At 43.2% G+C, this 23,318-nt stretch overlaps 1 protein-coding gene across 1 annotated transcript in view; it reads left to right on the plus strand.

Annotated features, from left to right (window-relative positions):
* Nucleotides 1-23,318, plus strand: part of TGFBRAP1 (transforming growth factor beta receptor associated protein 1) — a 1,222,189-nt gene that overhangs the window by 474,239 nt on the left and 724,632 nt on the right. Inside the window, exon 4 of the mRNA XM_044070999.1 lies at nucleotides 12,335-12,417. Coding sequence (XP_043926934.1) covers nucleotides 12,335-12,417 — 83 coding nt within the window. The remainder of the gene's footprint in view (nucleotides 1-12,334; nucleotides 12,418-23,318) is intronic.

Here is a 23,318-nt window from a genome sequence, read left to right on the forward strand (position 1 = left end):
ATTTGGTTCCCCTTCTAATGCCTTGAAAGAGCCTCCTTAGCTCCTGGATCTGATCACCCACCCCGTTAAGGAGTCTCACCTGGACCTGCACAGTCTAAAGTTAACCACTGGTTTTCTTCAATTCCAGTGATGGCTAAGCATGATCTTCTTCCTTATGAAGTTAACAAAAAATCTAATGACCTCTCAAAAAGCTTTCACTCAAAAGATCTATGGCAGTAAGTAGAAAGGATTTGTACTTATTGTGGACTTGCCCACAAAACACTGACCCTTTCTTAACATTATAGCAGACTTCCTGCACTTTTTTGCATCTCTGTTCGATTCAGGCTTTAGCTTCCTCACTATCAAGGTACAGTTAGTTTCTTATTGAGTTTTCACACTGGATTTCTGGAACATTTTCTAGTCTCTGACAGGCTATGTAAGGTCTTTCCAAAAGGAACATCTTATTAAGACCACCCATTAAAGATTGAGCACCACCTTGGGATATGAGTTTTGTTCTGTAGGGCCTTACAAATCTACCTTTTGAATCAGCATCCCTATCCCCAGTAGAACTTAATTACCTCCTTGGAAGGCTATATTTCTCATAGCCATCACCTCAGTAGGAAGGATTTCTGAGCTCCATACTGTATCATCCCTCTCTCCTCCTTATTTTATTTCCCATAAGGACAGGGTAACTCTAAGGACAAATCCATCCTTTATCCCTTAAGTTGCTTCTGAAACAAATATTTCGCAACCCATTCATCTGCCAGTCTTCTTTCTCAATTGCAGAAAACAAAAGGGAATATTTACTGTATATATTGGATGTCCATAGACAATTGTGTTTCTGCCTTCACAGAACAGAATCATGTAGGAAGTATGAGCAGCTTTTTATTTCATTTGCTCAGAACAAACTGTGAGGAAAGGTGTCCAAGGTGTCACCTTCAAGATGGTTATCAGACTGCATTACATTTATTTAAGCACTTAACAACAAGCCTCTTTGTGGTAAACCAAGATCTTATTGTACTAGAGCCATGGCAAATTCTTCAGCATTGTTTGGAGCCTTTTCACTTGATGATATCTGTCAGGCTGCCACTGACACCTGGACAATCATGCATACCTTTATTAAGCATTACAAGTTGTACATTACCTCCAGGGCTAGAGCATCCCCCTGTGCTACGATCCTGATAGGTTCCCTGTCATTATGCCACTGAGGGTTTCCATGCCTTGGGATTCTGACCCACTTATCTGATCAGATGGATTGAATGAATAGGATAAAAAGTTATATACTTGTCATAATGATGCATCTTTTATTCCAGTCTATCCAATATCCGACTTCCCCTTTCATGTTTGTAAGGGTCTGAAGGTTAGCTTCATTGTTGGTTGAAGACTTAGTGTGTCTGTTATTCTAAAAGTGTCTTACTTCTGGTTTAAGTGCTTGGGCTTCAGGCCAGTAATTTTACCTTAAGAAGGCTTGTGGCCTACACTCTTGTGGAAGGAGAGGGTAGCCTCTGCCCTTCTGAATGGGAGTTGCTGGTTGAAGGCTTATTGTGCCTGCTTATTTGAACAGTTTGTTTCTGAAATTGCTGCACTTTGTTTGCTGTAGCATAGACTAGACTCAGACCTGTTGAATCTAGTTCTTTTTGTATACTTTGAGCACTAAACCAAGCCATCTTTTGTTGGAGAGGGTTCATCTGCACCCTAGTGGCAGGAGTGTGCAGTTAGAACTCATCTAATTGAAGGCTGCTGGAACAGGGCTCAGTTTTGAGCTTTTTTATTGGTTAATTTGGTAAAATCAGTTTGCTTTTGTTTGCTACATAACCACCACTTTTGCATGGGTTTGCGATTGTTTTAGCAAAGCTCCACAGAGTTTGGCGATCGACTACTGCTCTGCTGCATGTATCTGATCAATCCAAGGCATATGCTGATCTCTGCAAAAGTAGAATTTTTTACTGTATATTGCACTTTTGAACAGCATTTTTGCCATATAACTGCTTATTTGAACTTTTTTTCTGAAATTGTTGCACTTTGTTTGCTGTAGCATAGACTAGATTCAGACCTGCTGAATCTACTTTTGTTTGTATAACTTGAGCAATAAACCAGGCCATCTTTTGTTGTAGAGGGTTCCCCTGCACTCTAGTGGCAGGAGTGTGCAGTTAGAACTCATTGATTGAAGATTGCTGGAACAGGGCTCAGTTTTGAGCTTTGTTATTGTTTAATTTGTTTAAATCAGTTTGCTTTCATTTGCTACATAAGCACCATGTTTGCATGGGTTTGTGCTTTGCATACTGCCAAGCAGTGGTGAGTACCATCGGCGGTTATAGACGCAAACACTTCTGCCTGCAAATTTTCCGTTAGTACTCTGCGGTGCTCCATCAGTGAGTTCTCAAGATTGTCCCTCACTGACAGATGATACATTCAGCAAAGCTCCTGAGGTACCAGCACGGGTTCTACCCACTGCCCCTTCGTAGTCTTTGTACACTTCTCCTGTCCTATCCCTGTTTTTATGAGCCAATCAACTTACATAGCATTATGGATGGACAATTTCCTACAGTTTCTCCAGCCATCCTGGTTGACATGGGCATCCTGAGGCAATGTAGCAATTGCCTCATGTACACTGACAACCCACATCATCTAGTCCACACAAATTCATTATGTGAGAACCTAGAATCCAGGCTGTCTTGCTCACCAGTCAGTTCATCTGATACTAAGCAGGTTGTCAGCATGCAGACACCATCTCCTGCACCTACCAAGCCAACAACACATAAACCTACATGTGTGGAGGTCCTTACCAGAAGGTTGCCTAAACATCAGAGACCTCCCAAACACAAACATAAGCACGATTCACATAATACATCCTCTGCAGAACATAGTATACGTAATGCATCACACAGCAGTGTCTCAACCAGTCAAGCCCCTAAGGCATAACACAAAAGCAAACATCTTAGTCATAGGGCGACTCAGTTGAGAGACGCACATATGTCCCTGTCACTAGGTTGGATAAGGAAAAAGTTATAGTCAGCTGTCTGTCAGCTGCCAAGATCCACCACATTACACACACACATTCATGTCTCTTAACAATGGGCACTGTTATGACTCTGTCGTAGTCCATGTTGGTGTGAATGACTTGAGATGTACCTCACTGGACTATATGAAGAGAGACATTACCGAGCTCTCTGATTATGTGTCTCAGGCAGGTATGTCCGTAGCCTTAAGCAGCATTTTACCTTCGCCTAGGATGATACCTCATTACAAACAAAAAAATGATTTACTTCAGCAATTGGCTTAGTTTCTGGTGTCATTCAAAGGGGATCCAGTATCTATCAGCCTGAAAAGACATGGTCACAGACCTTAATGATTTGCCAGAGATGGTCTTCATCTGTCACCCTTGGGATTTTGATTACTTTCTAAGGTTCTTGCCACCCTCATAGCGTCTTTTTTAAGGAAATGTCACAGGAACAAAATTCCCAACATAAAAATACCCTCTAAAACCAATATCAAGTTTATGCTGCTAAATGCCAGGAGTCTAAACCAGAAACTGCACTCACTGGAAGCAGTCCTCACCTTGGAAGATGCTGACATTTGTGCAGTCACTGAGACCTGGTTTAAAGCTGCGGAGAGCATGTCGGCTATACCAGGTTACATTTCTTTCCACACATTCAGACCACAAACTGAAGGTGTGAGAACTAAAGGAGGCCGTGTATCAATATTCATTAAAGATAAATACACCTCTAGATTGGTTAAGCAGCATGATTCCCTTGAATTACTTCAGGTGCAATTGACTGTAGGGAAGACCCCTCTTCCGGTCATTACCAGCTTTAGGACCCCCTCAGTGAATCAGGACATCCACTCAGCCTGCTTGGATCTACTTGAGTCAATCAAGATACAACCAAACACTCTGGTTTTGGGTGACTTTAATTACCCAGCCATTGACTGGGTAAATTATATGTGTTCTAAGTCACTTGCCCAAAGGTTCCTGGACTTCATTAGCTCCAGTGCCCTGGACCAGTTAACACACCCACAAGGGGCGCAAACATCCTGGATCTGGTGCTCACCAACATGGGGGAACCGCCGCACCACCCCCAGTGTGTGGCCATCCTTGGTGAGATCTGACCACAGATCAGTCTCGCTAGAAGTAACTGTAACACAAGACCCCCCCACTTAACAACAACTAGACTAAAAAAATTATCCAAGGCCAATTACAACCTCTTACATGACGGCATAAATAGCTTCATAGCCCTTCCTCTGACTGAAGGAACAGACACCTATGCTGAGTTATACACCAGTGCTTTGTACGAGCAGCTGTACAATTGTATTGACTCTGCCATACCTGATAGAACCAAAGATCTTCCAGGAAAAACAAACCTGCCTGGTTGGCAGCTGCCATTAACAGGCTATACAATAAGAGAAAGAAATTGCTGTCCAAGAGTAGGAAGGAATGGTCTTAAAGCTAGAAACACTCCCTCCTCAGGATAAACAAGCAAATAAGATTCCTATTGAAGTCCTGCAAAGCTAACTACAAATCCAGATTAGCTTCCCTAACTAAGGGTTAACCATAAGATGTTCTTTAATTACATCCATAATCTCAAAGGTAAGGCCTAAATTTGCGCTGAACTCATAGTTAATGGTACTACATATACAGAACCTGTGGATGTAGCAAACCTGCTGGCTGACAGGCTCATTGAAAACTTCACTCCCCCCGTCTCCACCACATATATTTCAAAGCATCCCTAACATCTGTCCCCCACCTAGTATCTCCGAGGAGCAGGTCTTAAATGCCCTCTCCAAGGCCAAAAATATAGCCTCTGTGGGACTAGGCAGCATCCTGGGCTGTGTTTGACATGGGTTAAAACAGAAGTTAGCATCACCATTGGGCACACTTTTCAATCACAGCCTAAGCACTGGCTTCATCCCAGCAGAATGGAAAACCACTACAATTATCTGTTTGCATAAAGGGGGCGCATCCACGGGCCTCAGGGACTACAGACCCATTAGCCTGACCAGTCCTATCTGCAAGGCGATGAAACGAATCATCATGAATCTTACTAACAAAAGTATAGGAAATCTCCAAATGCTGGACCCCACCCAGCTTGGCTTTGCCAAGGGGAGACCATGCCTGTTAAACCTGGACTTCTTTGAGACAGTCACCAAAGGCCTAGACAATAGCAAATCTGTGCATACGGCCTGCCTAGACTTAGACAAGGCCTTTGACACAGTCCCCCATCATTGATAAAACTCATCCAGCTGGGTATCAATCCATATATTGTCAGATGGGTTGCAAACTAACTCACTGATAGAACTCATACAGTCAGAATAGGGGACTCTACCTCCACCAGCAGACCCATAACCAGTGGTGTTCCACAGGGTTCGTTCTGGGACCCCTACTGTTCAGAATCTACTTCTCAGAAGTACAGGCTAAAACTAAAGGTTTGTGGCTGACAAAGTTTGTTGATGACTGCAAACTGGGAGCGACCATTGAAACCCCTAGCGATGTCGTCATCCTTCAAGAAAGTCTTACACAGACTAATGACTGTTGCAAAGTCATGGTCTTGAACATAATGCAAAAAAATGCATTATCATCCCCTTCGACAAGGTTGATGTTTCTACAAACTACCATATCAATAGCAATACCCTAAGAACACAGTCAGTGGTGAGAGATCTGAGCACACAGGTCAACAGCAACCTTAACTTTGATCACCATGTCTCCACAGTGATAAGAAGGACATTTTATATTGATTATCTCATACGCAAGGGCATTGCTTCCAGAAGAAAAGAGGTTATAACCCCCCTGTACTCTTCCCTCATCAGGCCAATAAAAGAGTACACTGCTCCCTTAGGTATGTTCCTTTTCAAACGCCTGCAGCAATTGTAGAGACCACAAAGATTCCTTACAAAGAAAATTCAGGGTCCTCAAAACCTGTCTTATGTGGACAGACTGAAGTCATTGTCACTTTACTCTGTGTCATACAGATTGCTCAGAGGCGACCTGTGCCATGCGTAGAGAGCAATCTCTGACCCAGCTTTAATGGAAATGCTGCACATTCACAAGTCAAATGGCACATGGGTCACTTGCTCAAAGGACTTCAACCTGGTATGTGACATCAACAGAACTTGCTGGAGAGACATACTTGTCTCACACAGGTTGCCCCACTTTTGGAACAAGCTTCCTATTCATGTTAAACATAATTTGGATGATTGGATGGGTAACTGAAAATTCACCCTGGGGGTCCCACCTGTGTCCGTCTTGGACAGAGGCAGTAGGTGCTGATTTTAGTGTCTGCTTGAACCAGACACCTTTGGGAACATGGGTTGAACTTGGCTAGGCTTATAAGGGCCCTGGGGCATTAGCCTAGTAACCTGTTATGATCCTATGTAGGGCATAAAGATGAAGTACAGACGCAGTTACCCAGAACTTCTTTGCCACCAGTCCAAACATCATCATTGCTCATCAGTCTGAAAGCCTTTTTGCTATGCTGAATACCTAGTTGTCAGATAAGTACCCACTGGGGTCTTTTTCCTTTGGTCTTTTGTTACTTAAAGTTCATGTCATCCAAGGTGTGGGAGGCAGATTCTCTATAAGGATCATCACGAGCAGTGTCTTTTTTTATTGGGTGAATCTCATGACCATACGTTCTGTATAATTTGCAAAGCATTTGTACCTAAAATTTTTATAATTCTGTTGTCTTCCATGGACATCTGTCTTGAGAACCAGAGGCTGTTCGCTCAGGGTAGCATGGCAGAATGTTGTAACTTAGAATTCCCCTTAAGCAAGAAGAAGGCCAAAAAATCTTGGCCAGATTCTTTGGCTGTCTAGCCTCCGCTGGGCATCTGTCTAGAAGTGGCTGAAAGCTCTGTAGGACATCCAGTGTCTACGGCGGAATCTCTGCCATGACCACGTCGGAGGCCAACATGGATCTTTCATTTTGCATGCTCTCTGAGGCTTTGCAGGAGTCTGCTCCAGATGTTGATGGGGAACTGCAGTTGCTCATCTCAGAAGGTTCTAGAGGGATTCTGCAGATTCTTATCAGGTAAGAGGTTCTGGGAACTCTAACTGAATCTTGTCAAGGGTCGGAACCTCAGGTGTTTGTTAGGGCTGATGTCACTAGTAAGAACAAGCAGAAAACTAAACATACTTGAGTACACCATAAGGATCCAGAAAGACAATGGCAAGAGTGTACTCAGGACCTATTTAATGCTTTGAACTTGAAGCCTTCCCAAGGGGTTTCTGAACCTACTACCCCTTGAACAACTTCTCCTTCAAAATGGGCTAGGGAATCTCATTCCTCAGTTGAGGGCTCAGAGTCTGATGATGAGCCCCTGTTCTACTCTTCCCAGTTGCTTTTGTGTTTGGCTTATGGTTCTGATGAAGAAGAGTCTGAGTCTCCTTTTGAGGAATTGTCTTTTGGAGACATTATAGCTTGAATGATGGAATACTTTAAATGGGATTCTTCTCAGTTGTCTTATATCCAGAAAAAGTATTATGAGCTGCTTCAAGTGGACACTCCTAAACCTTCTGCAGTAACTCCTGTGTTGGCTCCCTTGTTAGAAATTTTCATAGCTGCCTCTAAGTCTCTTGATTCTCAGCCTCCTGCTTCCAAAGAAACCTGACAGGTTCTGTAAGCTTCCTGATAATTGTCATTTCTTATTTAAATGTCCTTCGCTGACCCTGCTGTGGTGTCTTTCTCTTCTGACAAGCCTTCTGTACTTTTTCCCTCTTCCAAGCTTCTACCTTCAGATAAGGATAGCAGGGCAATGGCGAGAATTGGTAAAACAATTTATACTGCTTCTGCTTTGGCCTTTCAGGTCATTAATTATTATACCCACATGACCAGATATGCTTTGGCCTTGATTGCCCAGGCTTGTTGCAATATTTATGACCTCCCTGATTCTGAAACAAAATCTTCTGCTGTATCTATTTTAGGTTCCACCTCTCAGGTGGCTTAGCGCTCTATCAAGTGTAGCTGTGATGCTGCTGATGCATCTTCCAGAGCTGCTGCTTTGGGTCTGTCTTGAGGTGCTGTTCTTGCCTTCATTTGCAGTCTTTACCTGAAGACACTTAAGTCAAGTTGCTGGATGCTTCTTTAGATAATAAAAATCTATTTGGGACTGCTATCACTGATATGTTTGTCTCTTCAGGAAAAAAGTAAAGCTTTGCAGGAGTTTAAACATATTTTGTACCCCCATCCCTAAGTTCCAGAGGAACTGTCCTACTAGGTCTGCTTTTGTTCACAGGCAACCTCTTTAGGCCACCAAAGGCAGGTCATAGGCAAGCTCTTCCTGCCAAGTCTTTCATGCTTCTATGGCTCAGAAACCTCCTTTATCTGACAAGCCTGCTTCTTTTTGACTCCTTTCCCTCCTACCCCTTAGCTAGGTTCCCTTGTCATTTCTGCTCTCCATGTGTCTACCAAACTGGTATGTCATCACCTTGGATTCTTGGGTTCTATCTGTTATCCACCAGGGTTACTTCATGGTTTGGAAGCCTCTCCCTCCTTTTTTAGGGATTCCCCAACCTTCTCTAGAGCAACATCCTCATTTCCTGGAGGTCCTTGGGTCCCTGTTAGACCAGTGATCTGTTCAATCTGCCCCTCCTTCACAAGTAGGAAAGAGATTTTACTCCAGGATCTTCCTGGTCCCTTGAAAGGAAGATACTTCAAGAACTATTTTGGATCTTTCCTTGCTCAACATTTTTCTCAACGGTCCTTTTTTTTGGATGCTTACTCTTCAAATTTTGTTTTGTCTTGTTCTGCCCCAGGCTTTTCTGGTGTCCTTGGATCTGAAGGATGCTTACCTTCTTGTTCCTATTCACCCTTTTTTGGGAATTTTTTTACGTTTGTTTCTTCCTCTGATTTTCAGTTCTCTTCTTTGCCCTTTGGCCTCTCTGCTGCCTTTAGGGTATTCACAAAAATGCCTACCTCCTGCAATTTCAGATTTTTCCTTATCTAGATGACCTGCTGCTTCAGGTGCTTACTCCCAGTTGCCTGTTACAAGACCTGTAGTTCACTATATCTGTCCTACAAAGTCTGGGGTTTGCTATCAATTTTCAAAATTCTGTCCTGATTCCCTCTTAGGACCATGTGTATCTGGGTTGCAGGATTCAGACAATGCCAATGTTGACTTCTTTTCCACCGGCAAAAGTTCTGTCCTTGACAGCTTTCTTTGAATCTCTTTTTCCTCTCCCTGCTATTCCAACCAGAGAGATTCATGGAGCCCTGGGATTTATGGCCTCTTCTATTTCAATGCTTCCTCTTGGCAGACTTCCCATGAGGAAGCTTCAATGGTACCTCAAGTCAGTTTGGCTTCAGCATTGCCATCCTCAGGATTTCAGTGTGCCTCTCCTTCCTTGTCTAAAGCAGGAATTTGAGTGGTGGATTCATCGACTTTCTCTCAGCCCAGGTCTGCACTTTCAGCCTCCGGTTCCTTCTCAAGAACTCTTCAGTGATGCTTCAAACACAGAGTGAGAGGCTTCCTCTGGTCATCTGAAAGTTCAAGGTCTTTGGCTCCCCCATCAGAGGTCAGGCCATATCTTCATCAAAGAAATGATTCTGGCCCTTCAGGCTTTTCACCCATTGCTCTCTCCAGGCCCTCTGAAGATTTACATGTACAACACCACAAAGTCTTACCTTCTCTGCAGGTTGGTTCTTCAGGTCTAGGATCTGGCTGTCCGTTATCAGTTAACTCATCAGGCAGTGTATATCCCCTCAGAGCACAATCTAGTGGCAGACACTTTGAGCAGGTCCAAAACAGGCTCACAAATGGATGCTTCACATAGACATGTTTCTGGACATAGTCCATCGGTGGAGTATTCCTCAGTTAGATCTTTTTACCTCCCCTCTGAACAGGATGCTCCCACTTTTCTGTTCCAGAGTACCATGCCATCTGGTGTGGAAGACAGATGCCCTTTCTTTTCCTTGGAAAGGACTGTTTTCTATGCCTTCCCTCCCTTTCCTGTACTCCTAAGAGTCCTGCAGAAGATTCAGCTGGACTCCCCAAAGATCTTGTTAGTGACTCCCTGTTGGCCAAGACAGCACCGGTTCCCCCTCTTAATGCATCTGGCCAGGAGCACTCATCACAAGTTACCTCACCATTTGGACCTCCTTACACAGGACAAGGGGGTCACTAATCTATCCTCACTTGTCTACTCTCCAACTGACACTGTAGGTGATAGGGTTTTGATCCCTTTTAGGCACTCCTCTTATAATGGCGTGTTCGGTGTTTTACAGGAAGCAACAAAAACCTGCAACCAGAAAGTCTTTTATGTCCAAATGGAAGAGAGTTTTCCTGTCTGGTGCCATGGTCATAACCAGGATCCTTTTTTAGTGGAGGTCCACCTGGTTCTTTCCTCTTTGTGTGGGTGCTCCAGTCTGGCTTGACCTGTTCTTCTGTTAAGATCCATTTGTCTGCTATTTCTGCTTGTCTACCTGCTTTGGCTTCTCGCTTTGAGGTCAAACATTTCCTTAAAGGTGTCCTGTATCTTAGGCCTCCAAGGAAGTCTGTTCCTCCCCTTCCTTGGGACCTTAATTTTGTTTTAGGGGAATTGACCCAGGCTCCTATTGAGACTGCAGGTTCAGCTTCTCTGCATCATTGTTCCTGGAGGACTGTTTTATTACTTGCTCTTACTTCTGCTCAGAGGGTTTCTGAGCTTCAGGCCATTATGGCCATCCCTTATTTTCTGTTTTTTTTTCACAGGGACAGGGTGTCCCTTTGTACTAATTCTTCTTTTATGCCCAAGGGGGTCAATGAAATGTCCTTGAATCAAGCATTTCAACTCCCTTCATTTTTTCCTTCTCTTTAGTCTGCTAGTGAGAGGGTCCTACATACCTTGGATTTCCAGAGACAGCTCAGGTATTATTTAGATAAAACTAAGGCCATTTGAAAATCTGACCAGGTTTTTGTTTCTTTTCATCCCGGGATAATGGGTTTGGCTGTTTCTAAACAACCCATCTCCTCTTGGATTTTTAAGGCCATTTCTTTTTGCTGTTCTTTTCATGGCAAATGTGTGTCTACTGTCGTTAGAGTCATAACACTATGTCTGTTGCCTGTTCTAGTGCTTTCTTCAAGGGATTGGAAACCAATTCCCTCTTTGAAGCTGGTACTTGGTTTTCAGTGCATACCTTTACTAAGCATTATAAATTGGATATGGTTTCTAGGGCTAGAGCAGGTTTTGCTCAAGGCATTTTACATGGGTTTGTTTATAAATTGGATATGGTTTCTAGGGCTAGAGCAGGTTTTGCTCAAGACATTTTACATGGGTTTGTTGAGGGCTGTTCCCAGCCTTCCACTCCAAATCCTTTTCTTGAGCTTTTGTACTCTTCCTACTGTGAAGAATACTGCAACAATGATATAGAAGGACACATTCAATGTCCTTCTCTTCACTGTTGCAGTATTCACCCCCCCCCTCTCCAACCCCCTTTTTTCCTTTGGATTTTACTTTGGCTCCCCTCCTGGCTGAGAAACTCCCTTTTCCATCTGCATTTTCTCCTTCTAGATGTACATGGCTTTTTTTGATTTGTGGAAACTAGTCTCTTCTGGGGCAATTCAGTTCTGGGTAGCTGAGTCCGTAAGTCACTTTTATGGCCTATGTCCTGTACATTGAGTATACGTGTGACATATGGCGCATGCAAGATCTAAAGTGTTTGGTATACTGGCTGGTTGTTGGGCTATCCTTGGCAGCAGATCCCTATTGTGAAGCATACTGCAACAGTGAAGAGAGGGACATCTACTGTTATAGTAAGATCTTAAAAAACTGTACTTTTGTTTCAGTAAAGCAAGCCTGATTGCTGTAAGAGTGTTGTGGTACAATTAAATTTTGAAGTGGACAGTTTAGTGGGGCCTGCTGAAATGCACACCTGAATTATTAAAGAAAATGTGGGAGTCCTTTAATTACACCATCGACTCTTCCTTGTATCAAATACTGGGAAGCTTGATATTTGACAGAGACTGGAAGATGGCAGTTTGGATACCATGTTCAGAAAAATAAAAAGCAGTAGGAGGCAAATAACTGCTGACTTCCTAGTCTGACCTCACTGATGTTTCATATGATGGGGTTCCAGTTTTGTGAACAGTTGGAAAGAGGTACATTGTTTATTGCAAACTATCTTTAGCTAAACATTTGGAACATGTGGTCCTCATCTGCTGTCAAATTGACTTTTTTTTTGTTTATATCTTAACTGGGTTGCAGCCAAAGGTCACTGTGACGGATAAGTTAAACTGTATTTAATGCAGAACTGGAAACTGACTTATAATGGTTCCCACCATTATACTTTTGTCAGTTATTTATGTTAAATAGTTATTATTCAGGTATATCTAATGTTTATATTAAATACGAGTATATAATTAACAGTTACATATGTATGTTTTTCAGGTAATGTACAGGCGAATTCTGCAGCAGGCGGGATTTATACAGTTTGCACAGCTTCAGTTTTTAGAAGCTAAAGAACTCTTCAGGTAATGAGTGAATATGTGTAGAAATAATTCCTGCAATTTGTAGTACAGTAATATTCTTAAATAATTGTATGCATTGTGCCCCATTTAGTAGCTTTAAGTAAGGAGCATATCAGTGCTGTCACTTGTAGTTATTTACAGCAAGTTGAGCACATTTGAATAGCACAGATAGTATATGAATGGAAAGGGTACATCACATCATATTATGTAGTTCTTGGATAGCTTGAGTTCCTTTGCTTGTGACAGAATGCCTGCTGGGCTATTGTGTTGCATTCCTAAGGAGGTGTGAAGAGGTGCTCACAACCCAGAAAGATCCTGGTTCTTTCTGTTCACTTCACAAACAGCCAATCATGTATAAGTAGCATTACATGCATTAATAACACAGCTATCCATAATCGATTTTTCAGATTTATTCAGTGCTACAGTAATATTGTGTTAGATAAGTTTGTAGAATTTTAGAGCTGTTTATTGTTCTGCCTTTTTTGTACACTCCCATAATTCGTGTACCATTTTAATGCATTATTGGAAAAGTTCTCACATGGGATACCTACATGTGATAGCATGCCATTACATTTGTAGGACCTTTTAAGGCAACCACATAACTGTAGTCATACAGACATACAAGACATAACCCAGTCACAATAATGCACACACAACTCCTGAGCCATCAGTCTGTAATTAAGTACTCTTCAGAAAAACCAAATGAAAACTCCAGCCAAGCTAGAACTTCCAATGAGTGACCTCCCAAATCTTCTGTGACAGAGGCACATGGGATATATGCAAATGACCCCTATGAACATCAGGTATTTCAGCTATATGGCGATTCTGATTGCCCATGACTTTTACATTTGAAGTTGTTTTAATGGACAATTTCAGGCCAATAAAGCCAAACCCCACTAGCTATGGATATGATAATGGACATCAGCTGGGTACAACATTCCTGTGTTTCTTATGCTTAGTCAAACACTCTGCTTATGCTATGCTGACGAGGTCATAACGAGGCCAAAATATGCATATCCATAGCCAATAGCTAGTGGCGTTTGGCTTTATTGGCCTGAAATTGTCCATTAAAACGACTTTAAATGTAAAAGTCATGGGCAATCAGAATCGCCGTATAGCTGAAACACCTGATGTTCATAGGGGTCATTTGCATATATCCCATGTGTCTCTGTCACAGGAGGTTTGGGAGGTCACTCATTGGAAGTTCTAGCTTGGCTGGAGTTTTCATTTAGTTTTTTCTGATTGTTTTTTCAGTGTGACCTTCTAACTCTTTGTTTTAATTAAGTACTCTTCTTTCCTCCCTTATATTTACTAATTGACCCTATACCCCCTCCACCATTACAGCTGTCTGCCCTGCTGACAAACTTCTCCTCTCAGTTCACAAAGTTCATAACAAAACAAAAAATGCTGTTTACTCCACTTGTATCCCAAAATCCTGGTGCTCCATTTCCACTCTAAGCAGACTCCTCAACAATGCTCCTATCTTCAAAGATAAATTAAAACTGTTCCTGCTTGACTCCAGATTATGCCAGTGCTATTCCTCAGCTAGATTTTCCCTAAACTACCTCTCCTATGTACACATACATGTCAATAATTTTCTCCATTTTCTTATTTTTCAATTTTCTTCTCTTCTTATGACAAAATCCATGTAGTTGCATCTGACTTAATGTAGTACTGCTTAACTGCACCTAATGATTATGTTGCTGCAGAATATACTTGTTTATATCGTAATGATTTGCTTTATTCATCTTCACTTTGTATGTAATGCTACCTGAGCATTTTGTATCTTATATAAGTACTACTGTAAACAGTTCTCATGGTACTTTGTATGTAATGCTGTTAAACATTACACAAGTATTCTGTATGGTGTGTATATACTACTGTTGTAATTTCTTTTTGGCCTTCGCTGAAAAAGGGGCTCATTTGCCCTTTCAGACTTTCCCTTTAAACAAATGGAATGAATAAGTAAATAAAATGGTCCTTACAAGTGTATGGTGATCATCGGATCATAAACCTGAACAACACAGATTGTTGCCATTTAATGCACAGAACCAGATCAGTACATAATTGGAACCAATGCTAAATGTTCTGCTTTATCACTCACCACTGTCAGTGAGTGAGCTAAGTTTCTGATGCCTTTCTAGCTCTGTGTTGTAGAGGAATAAAGCCCTGCCATTGCAGGCAGCCCAAGTTCATATATTGGCTGAAATACCTCTAGGTGCTGTCCGGGGAGTATAGGAATGAACAGCCATTGCAGGCCAACCCCTCCTGGAGGGAGTGAGGTAGCTGTGGCTCACCACATTGTAACACTGTGTGTTCCACCTATGGAGCTTGAGCCTAGTTGAGACAATGCTGCCCTGTGCAAGCCCTGGAGGGCAGCACATCCCAGAGCTCAAAAGTACTGACATGTAGGAGGGTTCTTCACTGGGGGTTGCAGTGTAGGATCAGCAAGATGGGCCACTCTTTACTGATGAGCTGATTGTGATTCCCAGGGTGGAATGAATGAGATTTATGGTTGTCTTCTAACCTTACGTTTTCTGGCTCCTTTTACCACTGAATGAATAGGCCAGCTGGGTGTAGATAGAGGAACCATCAGGCTTTCTCGAGAGAAGAGGGGGTAAAAATAAAGAGGCTTTGAGGCCTTCATCTGTACTCAGTTATTAATCAGAACTGGAGGAATACCCAGCTAATTAACTTGCTTGGATGGCTTGTTCTAGGACCCTGGGCAAGAGAATGAAAAAGTGACCTAGAGCTTTGCTGTAAACCCAAGCCTCATTCCTACTAGATTCCTGTGCACACAAAGTGACTTCTCATGTTTTGTCATGTCGTGTTTCTCATCTTTCTGTAGTGACAGGTTGCCATCGTTCAGTTCCTTATTCTTTGAGAGAGGTGATGGGGACATCCCCCTCAGCACATTTTCTTTGGATTCTGGCCTATAGTGTGGCTTCAACTCCTCTCATTTGCACCTAAATTTATTGGAACCACATCATTCCTAGAATCATTAGAAACATTGCTGTGACTTGAAGAAATTACTGTTAGATCTATGATCACTTATCAAAGACACTAGTCCTATAACAGTACATGACATAGTGTACAACCTACTAAAACCTGTCATTAGCAAGAAACTCCAAAGTAACATCAATACTAAGTATCTCTGCAGACTTCTTTCTTCTATATGTCAGTCCCTGTCATCTTAGAATCTCTTACAAACTGCTGTCCTAATTCCTCTTCATTTAGTCATTTTATTTTAATGTCTGTTCTTAAAGTCACCTCCCCTTTTTCTGCCTTATGGTAAAAAATTGTAATTTCTGTTCAATAACAAAAAGCTTTGAATTCCTAATGAACAGCATCATAATTAACATGACTACCTCCTTGTATTAATAAGTTTTATATTGTTTTTGTGCAGGTTTTAAGATATGTTTTTTTGTAATCTTATATTTTCAGTTAAGTTGTCATAACATGTTTTATTTGCAATTTCTTATTCTTTCCATGTAAGTTACTTGTCTGTAAATGTTACAGCCTGTTGGCTTGGGTCATTGCTGAAGAGTGTTTTTGACCAGTTCATCTACCTGATTGAAAAACTTAAGTAAACAACGCCTAGAGCACATTAACAAATAATGTTCTTTGCCAGGCTAAACACTAATTCTGCTCAAATCACAAAGCCCTCACTAATTAATCTGCTGTTACTGATAGTATATACTCCACTGTGGAAAGGGGATCTCTGACTTGGAGGTCTGTTCATTGATTTAACATGATCTGTTGAAACAGTTAGCCATCTCCATCATCTAATGTCCACATTTAGCCAAACTGGATTCGGCAATGGTCCTATGGAATAATTCGGTGACCATTTTCCTAACAGAACTTTTAGTGTAATATTTAGCAACAACCTGTCTGACATAGATGCCTACAGATCTGAAGTACCTAAGTGTTCGGGTCTAGACCCAATATAGTTTTCATTATTTATTAACAACTTTCTGTCATAACAATCTCAACAGTAATGATTTATGTTAATTTAACGATGTGCCATTTCTTATCACCACTCCTCTGTGTGGTGCAGAGGGATACAACTGTGACTGCAGCCCAGACAACCAGAGTTAGATAAGTGGCTTAGATGATGGAAGAGCCATGTTAATGGAGCTGGGAAGAGCGTGAATATTTATCACCATTACCATTCAGAGTGAAAGATTTGGTTCCTGTATTTGCCAGTACTACTCCAGGGTTAGAAAGAGGCTAGTCCTAACAACTAAGCCTTGGTTCTGGGAGGGAAGCAGGCATAGTGACCCAAGCTGGGATTCTAGTAGTTCTTTCTGAGTGAATGTGTGTGTGTGTGTGTGTGTGTGTGTGTGTGTGTGTGTGTGTGTGTGTGTGTGTGTGTGTGTGTGTGTGTGTGTGTGTGAATGTGCCTTCTTGAGTAATGGTGATGCAGGATCCTACGTCACCACCAAGGAGATGGTGTTAAGTATTTTGATCAAAAATCTCCCCATGGCAGATTCTGCATCTTAGTGTGTATGTTTAGCCAGTAAGACAACTTGCATATTAGAATTGTTATGTTACGTATACCATTTCAGTAACTAATGCAGTGAGATATTACATATTATTTTAGTTAGGATAGAGCTGTTAAGATCTTCATGCATACTAAATTCAGTGTAGTTTGTGTGTGACACTTCTGTATTATATGCTCTGTAACTTAGCTTTTAACATCTTAAATATCTTATAAAGCTCTTTATGTACTTTTGTATGTATATTGACTTTTTTATTTCGCTGCTTCATGACTTTGATCTTTACAGTCTCTTTTTCACTTTTTTACTGTCTCTGGCCTGATTGTAGCTGAAAAGGATCTTCACAACAGCCTGCTTATCTTTTTTACAAATAAGAAAACAAAATATCTTCCATAAAGAGGGTATTTCATGGCATATTAAGACATATTAAATTTTATTTACATAATGCCTTTCAACATTGGCTCTAGATGATGGTCACTGTTGGTGTGATGCCCTGATCCCATGTGCAGATATGGGAAAAAGGGGGTGATGATGTCAGACATATGACTTAATGAAAACTATTAAGCTGCCTTCCTGTTATCATTATCCTCATAATTCAGATGAGTGGGTTTTTCTTTGCATGGTTCAACTTTGGGCTTGTATTTCCAGAACAAAGGAGAGTAGGATACCTGATTATCATCATTTCACCACACAAGTTGAGTGTTCTAGTAGGTTACAGACCATTTCCAATTGGTTAGCCAGCTACGTTAGTATTTTTTGTGACACAGCCAGCAAAAAAAGCATTCTAAACTATATCTGAACCCAGCCTAGAGAAGCCACTGGATCTTCAGCCTTTTGTATTGGCATTTCATCTGGAGATTTTTGTGAAGTAGTACCCTGGTCTTCTTCCACTGTCACATTTTACCGACACTACAAGCAAGATTTCCAGACCAAAGTAAGAATTTTTTGATTTTATTGACAGTCTTGAGTATGCTGAGGGAGACTCCTCAGCTTCCCTGTCTGTTGTTCACAGCTTGGTATTCTCCTAAAGTATTAAATGCACTGAGAAGACAGGAATGAAGAAAATATTACAGTGCAGTGGTGTCAGCTACGTACCATAACTTTAGTTTATGGATTGCTTGACTTTTCAGTCCATCCCATTCCATCTTAGCCAAAGAAACCTTTTGTAGTCTGATTCTTTTCTTGAAACCAGGTCACCATTGACTGATGCCCCACCTCATTCTAGTGAACTTGCCACTAGGAAGCTTCTTGCTGCTTTTACTATTGTTAGTGGTGAAACAAGTGTCGTGTCTTATATGTTTGCAGTACAGTAGAGTGCAGGCTTGAAAATAATTATACAGCCACCTTCAGAAGGGTCAAGCAAATGTTTAATGGCATTAGAAACCCAGTGAGCAGCAGGAATGTTTTGTTATTCTGATTCTTTGCAAATTGACAGTCCATTCTCAGCTACAGTACATCATACTCTTCTGACCATTCAGGAATTTAGAAGACATGCTTTAAGATATGCACAATGCATCTTTTATCCATGAAAGGAGGAAGCTGAGGGGATGGTTTATTTTTCCTTGTGTTGCTTAGATATGATGTTTAAGTTGTTTAACCTGTTGCCTTCCACACTCTTAGAGAAATAATTTGGAATGTAATGTTAAACATTGTATATAATTTTGTATATTGGTTGTATAACATAGCTTATAGTTGCTTAGAAAGGAAACTATTCATTCTAGAGCCACATCTGAACTTCATTTATATACTGTTTTGTTGTTGGACCAAAACTGTGCAACTCTTTCAATTTATGATTTGTTTTTTTGACATCATAGTATGCCATTGGTGTTTGAGATCATGAGAAGTAGGCAGCATGTTACACTGGTTAAATATTTAAACTGAAATGTTGGAGACTTTGATCATTCATATACCAACTGTCATACTGTGCAGCCCTTAGCAAATTTATTGACTTCTGTTCTTTGATTACCCCCTCAAAAGAGATATGCTATCTTAGTGACACGTGGCTAGTTAGCAAAACTGAGTACAGCTTCAAGCTGTAATGTTAAAGCACACTGATGTTATGTAGTCCAATCTCGCCTACATTCTTATCCGTGGGTACAGAGCCGAATATCGGCTCCGACTCGGCCGACTTTTCTACCTCGAAGTCTTTCATTGGCTGGGCTAAGCAGGTATCCCATGGTGCACTGCTCCATATCCCCAGATCTCATTTGCTGCTCGTGTAGCTCAGACATGGTCTCACTCGGCTGTGGCTAAGTACCCTTTTTTCTTGTCTTAAAGAAAAGTTTTGGTTCATAATCAAAAGCTATTTTCATAGCTATTGTCTAGTGTTGTTTGAGGTTGTGATCATGTGACTGTTTGTGTGGTATCCCGCTGACTGTTCCCTCGGGCTAGGCCCATTTCAGTTAGAGGGCCTAGTCCTTCACTTATTGCCTTCTGTGTGTGTGTGGTCCAAACCGTTTAAGTTAGAGGTTTGGGCTATTCCCTTGCCTTGTGGTCATCAATCGTTTTTGATTAAAAGTTTGGACTTGTTTCTTTAGTATGTGTGCTTGGTCACTGTTAGTGTTCGTTCTCGCGTTTTGTGGTGTGAGCGCCTGTGAGTTCTTCTCAGACTTGTTTTTTGCGTTTTTGGTGTAGTAGTGAAGATATCCAAAGATTCCAAGGAGCACAAACCTTCGGGTTTCAAAAAGTGCTCAAAATGTGGGTACAAAATGTCCAGCACCGATGGGCATTCCATTTGTGTCTATTGCCTGGGAGCCATCCACCTGCAGGAATCCTGCAGTTTTTGTCATGCGTTCAGTCCTAGAGTTCTCCAAGAGAGTAAGAATAAGCTGATTTTAAAGGGACTCTTGAAACCCTCTTTTGAAGAGGCTATGGATTCGTCTCTCAGTGGTAAATCAAAGTCTGGCAAGTCAAAAAAGAGATCTCCGGCTCCGTCAGCTTCATCGGAGACTCCAGAGAAAGTCTCAAAACTGCATCAACCTCCTCGGCTCCACTGTCCTCGGGGCCGCAAGAAGTGTCGGTGTTAACGGAACCGGCATCGGCTCCAATTTTATTGGAACCCCTTAGGAGCCGATTGCCCAGTCTCAGACCAATTTCTCCTGAGAGGAGATCTCGATCTCCCTCCCTGTCTTCCAAGTCCTCCAGGACCCTTTTGGATGTGGATGTTGATAGGGTGGTCCAGAGGCTCCTCCAGTCACCGGTTTTGGCAAAATTATTTTTGGTTCTGGCCCAGTCGGCTCTGGAGCCCACCCCGACCCCGTCTTCGATCTTTCCTCCTCTGAGCGCATCTCTGTCTTCGGAGGCAGAGTGTTCCATGCCACGTGATGTTCCTAGGCCGGCTCCAATGGCCCCTTTGGCTCCATCAGCACCGGCATCGGCTCCGACCCTGTCGGCTCCATCCTTGGGGTTTGGGACTCAGGATTTTTTGGTCGGGCCTGATGGGGACATCTCGGGGCTTATTTTGGTCCCGAGTCTCCCTCTTGGTGCCTCGGCTCGGGGAACTCAGATCCCCATCATGGCCTTGGAGGCTGGTTGCTCCTCGGACTCGGGGGGGGGGGCTGCCTTCGAGGCTATGCGGACCATGCTGGCCAGATCGTCAACTACATCAGGCGGGTCGATCACACTGTCCCCCACCACTCCAGTGAGAACCTCTGATCACCACCTATCCATGGACAGCAGAGCACCAGGGCCTAGGGATACCCCCATGAGTGGTCCCCAAATTTCTGAGGGCCTCTCAGAGTTCATGCCTGAGGAGCCCCCTAGAAAGAAAACGTGCAAGAGGAAGTACATAGACTCCCAGGATAAGTCCCTTACCTCTGATACTGACCTCGAGGAATCGGAGGGGTCCCCCAAGTCATCCTCTGATGATGTTTCCTTCTCCAACATCCTGGAGATACGGAAACAAAGAGGTGACTGACCGTCCAAAGCCCCTTCCGAGGAGGAGTCAGTATTCCTTAAGGCTTTTGGTGCTCAGCCCTCCGCCTCCTGGGTGTCTCCACCCTTCGACGAGCTCCTTGATCTGATATGTTGAAGAGTGTGGGAAAACCCTGATTCGGTGGAGCCCATGCCCAGGCATACCAACAAGTTTCTTTCTGCCCCCCCAGGGAAAAGAGTTTCTGTCTAAAGGAGTCCCTGTAGATGCCATGGTGGTGGTGGCAGCCACTCAGAAGGAAGTAGCAGAGTCTTCTTCATCCATCCATTCTCCTAACAAGGAGTCTAGGACCATGGACCGGTACGGGAAGCGTACCCTCTCGTCAGCAACCTTTACCTTATGGTCGCTGAATTACCTGTCTCACTTCACTCGGCTCCAGAGAGATCTCCTCAAGGAGTTAGGAGATACTCTTGCGGGTAACGTTCCTGAGGCGGTGGCCCAGATGGTTAACGCCGAGGTCTCTACCCTCAATTCCATTGTCATCTCATCCATGCAGCTCATTCCGTATGCAGCCGAGGGAGCGAGTAGGGCAGCAAGCTCAGGAGTCGCCTTAGAAGGCAAGCCTGGCTGCGCCTGTGTCACTTTGCGGAGGCCTTCAAGTCTTCCTTCACTGACTTTGATAGTTGTTCTTTGTTCGGGACCAAAGTGAAAGACACCCTCACCAGGTGCGAGCAAGAGGGAAAGACCCCTGTCTGCCATAGGGGTCCATTTTTCCCTTCCTTCTAGGCCTTATCTCAAGGCCCAGCGGGGAGATGTAGTTCAAGAAATCACAGAGGTTTTTTCCTACCGCACAAGGTGAACACCCCTCCAGAGGCAGAGGAGGGGGAGGTTATTCAGGGAGATGCCACCCCAGAGGCAGAGGGGGCCCCTACAATTCGGGAGACCGCGATTCCTGTCATGGCTCTCCCTACTCTCGTTCCTGAGGGAGTGCCCGGCTGTGCTTATCTGGAGCCAGTCGGGGGTCGAATTTCGTTATATCCGGAAGCCTGAGAAAGCATCACCCAGGACCGATGGGTATTACGGATAATTTCCGGAGGTTATCTCATTCCATTTACATCAGACCCCCCCTTCAATCAGAGAAATCACAGACGTTCCACCCAGTCAGAGGGATCAAGCAGCCTCAGAGGTTTCAAAGCTGCTAGGAAAAGGGGCCATCCAGCGTGTCCCCTCAGACCAAATCGGATTAGGGACTTACTCAAGATTCTTTTTGGTGCCAAAAAGAACAGGGGACCTGAGACCCATATTAGATCTCAGCCAACTGAACAACTATGTACACAAGTCCAAGTTCTGTATGGTCACGCTACAATCGATTCTCCCATTGTTGGGAGAGATATGGATGTGCTCCATCGACCTCAAGGATGCTTATGACCATGTGGAAATGGACAGGGCATCCAGGAGTCACCTACACTTCCAGCTGGGAGCCAGTCATTTCCAGTTTCGAGCCCTGACCTTTGGTCTTACCACAGCCCCCAGGGTGTTCACCAAGTGTATGGCGGTGGTGACGACTCACTTGAGACGTCAGGGATTCCAAGTGTTTCCGTATCTGGACGACTGGCTCCTTACCGCCCCCACCAGGCATCAACTAGTTCAAACCAGGGACGCTACCATCACTCTATGTCACCAGTTGGGTATAACAATAAATTGGGAAAAATCTGCTTTATTGCCCTCGCAGTGTGTCACCTTTATAGGAGCAGAATTAGACACCATTCGAATGCGAGCATTTTTACCGCAGGAGAGGATCAGAGTCTTACAACAACAGATACACATGCTGATGCCCCTGAGGAAAGCGAAGGCAAGATGGGTTCTCCAGCTCCTAGGGACCATGGTAGCAATAGTCATGTTGGTCCCTCTAGCAAGATTGCACATGAGAATTCTCCAATGGCTCCTCTTTGTTCAATGGTCTCTCCAAAGATTTCCACTTTCTCACCCCATTTTGCTCACGGACAGATGCAAGCAGGACCTTGGTTGGTGGCTTTGCACCAACAGTTTGGACGGAGGAAGGCCCTTCATTCCACCCATCCCGGTTGCCACGGTGACCATGGACACCTCCCAGATGGGGGGGGGGGGCATTATCTTGGCAAGACAGTCCAAAGCATGTGGCAAGAGCACGAGATACATCTGCATATAAACGTCTTAGAAATGAGAGCAGTGCTACTTGCGTTGCAGATACTTCAGAGTGTTCTACCTCTAGGGACGATTGCGATACACTTGGACAACATGTCAGTAGTGTGGTATCTAAACAAGCAAGGGGGAACCAGGTCTTACCCTCTGTGCAGAGAGGCCATGCGAGTGTGGTAATGGGCAGTAACTTCCCAACGGTTTCTGGTGGCAACGCACATTCCGGGGAAGTCCATCGTGATTGCGGACAGGCTAAGTAGAGATATTCTGATGCCTTACGAGTGGTCCCTGAATCGCCTGGTTGCAATGCGAATCTTCAGCAGATGGGGTCAGCCTTGCTGCGACCTTTTTGCCAG

The sequence above is a fragment of the Protopterus annectens genome, chromosome 5.part0 (genome assembly GCF_019279795.1).
Source record: "Protopterus annectens isolate FY-2018-M chromosome 5.part0, PAN1.0, whole genome shotgun sequence".
NCBI lineage: Eukaryota > Metazoa > Chordata > Ceratodontiformes > Protopteridae > Protopterus > Protopterus annectens.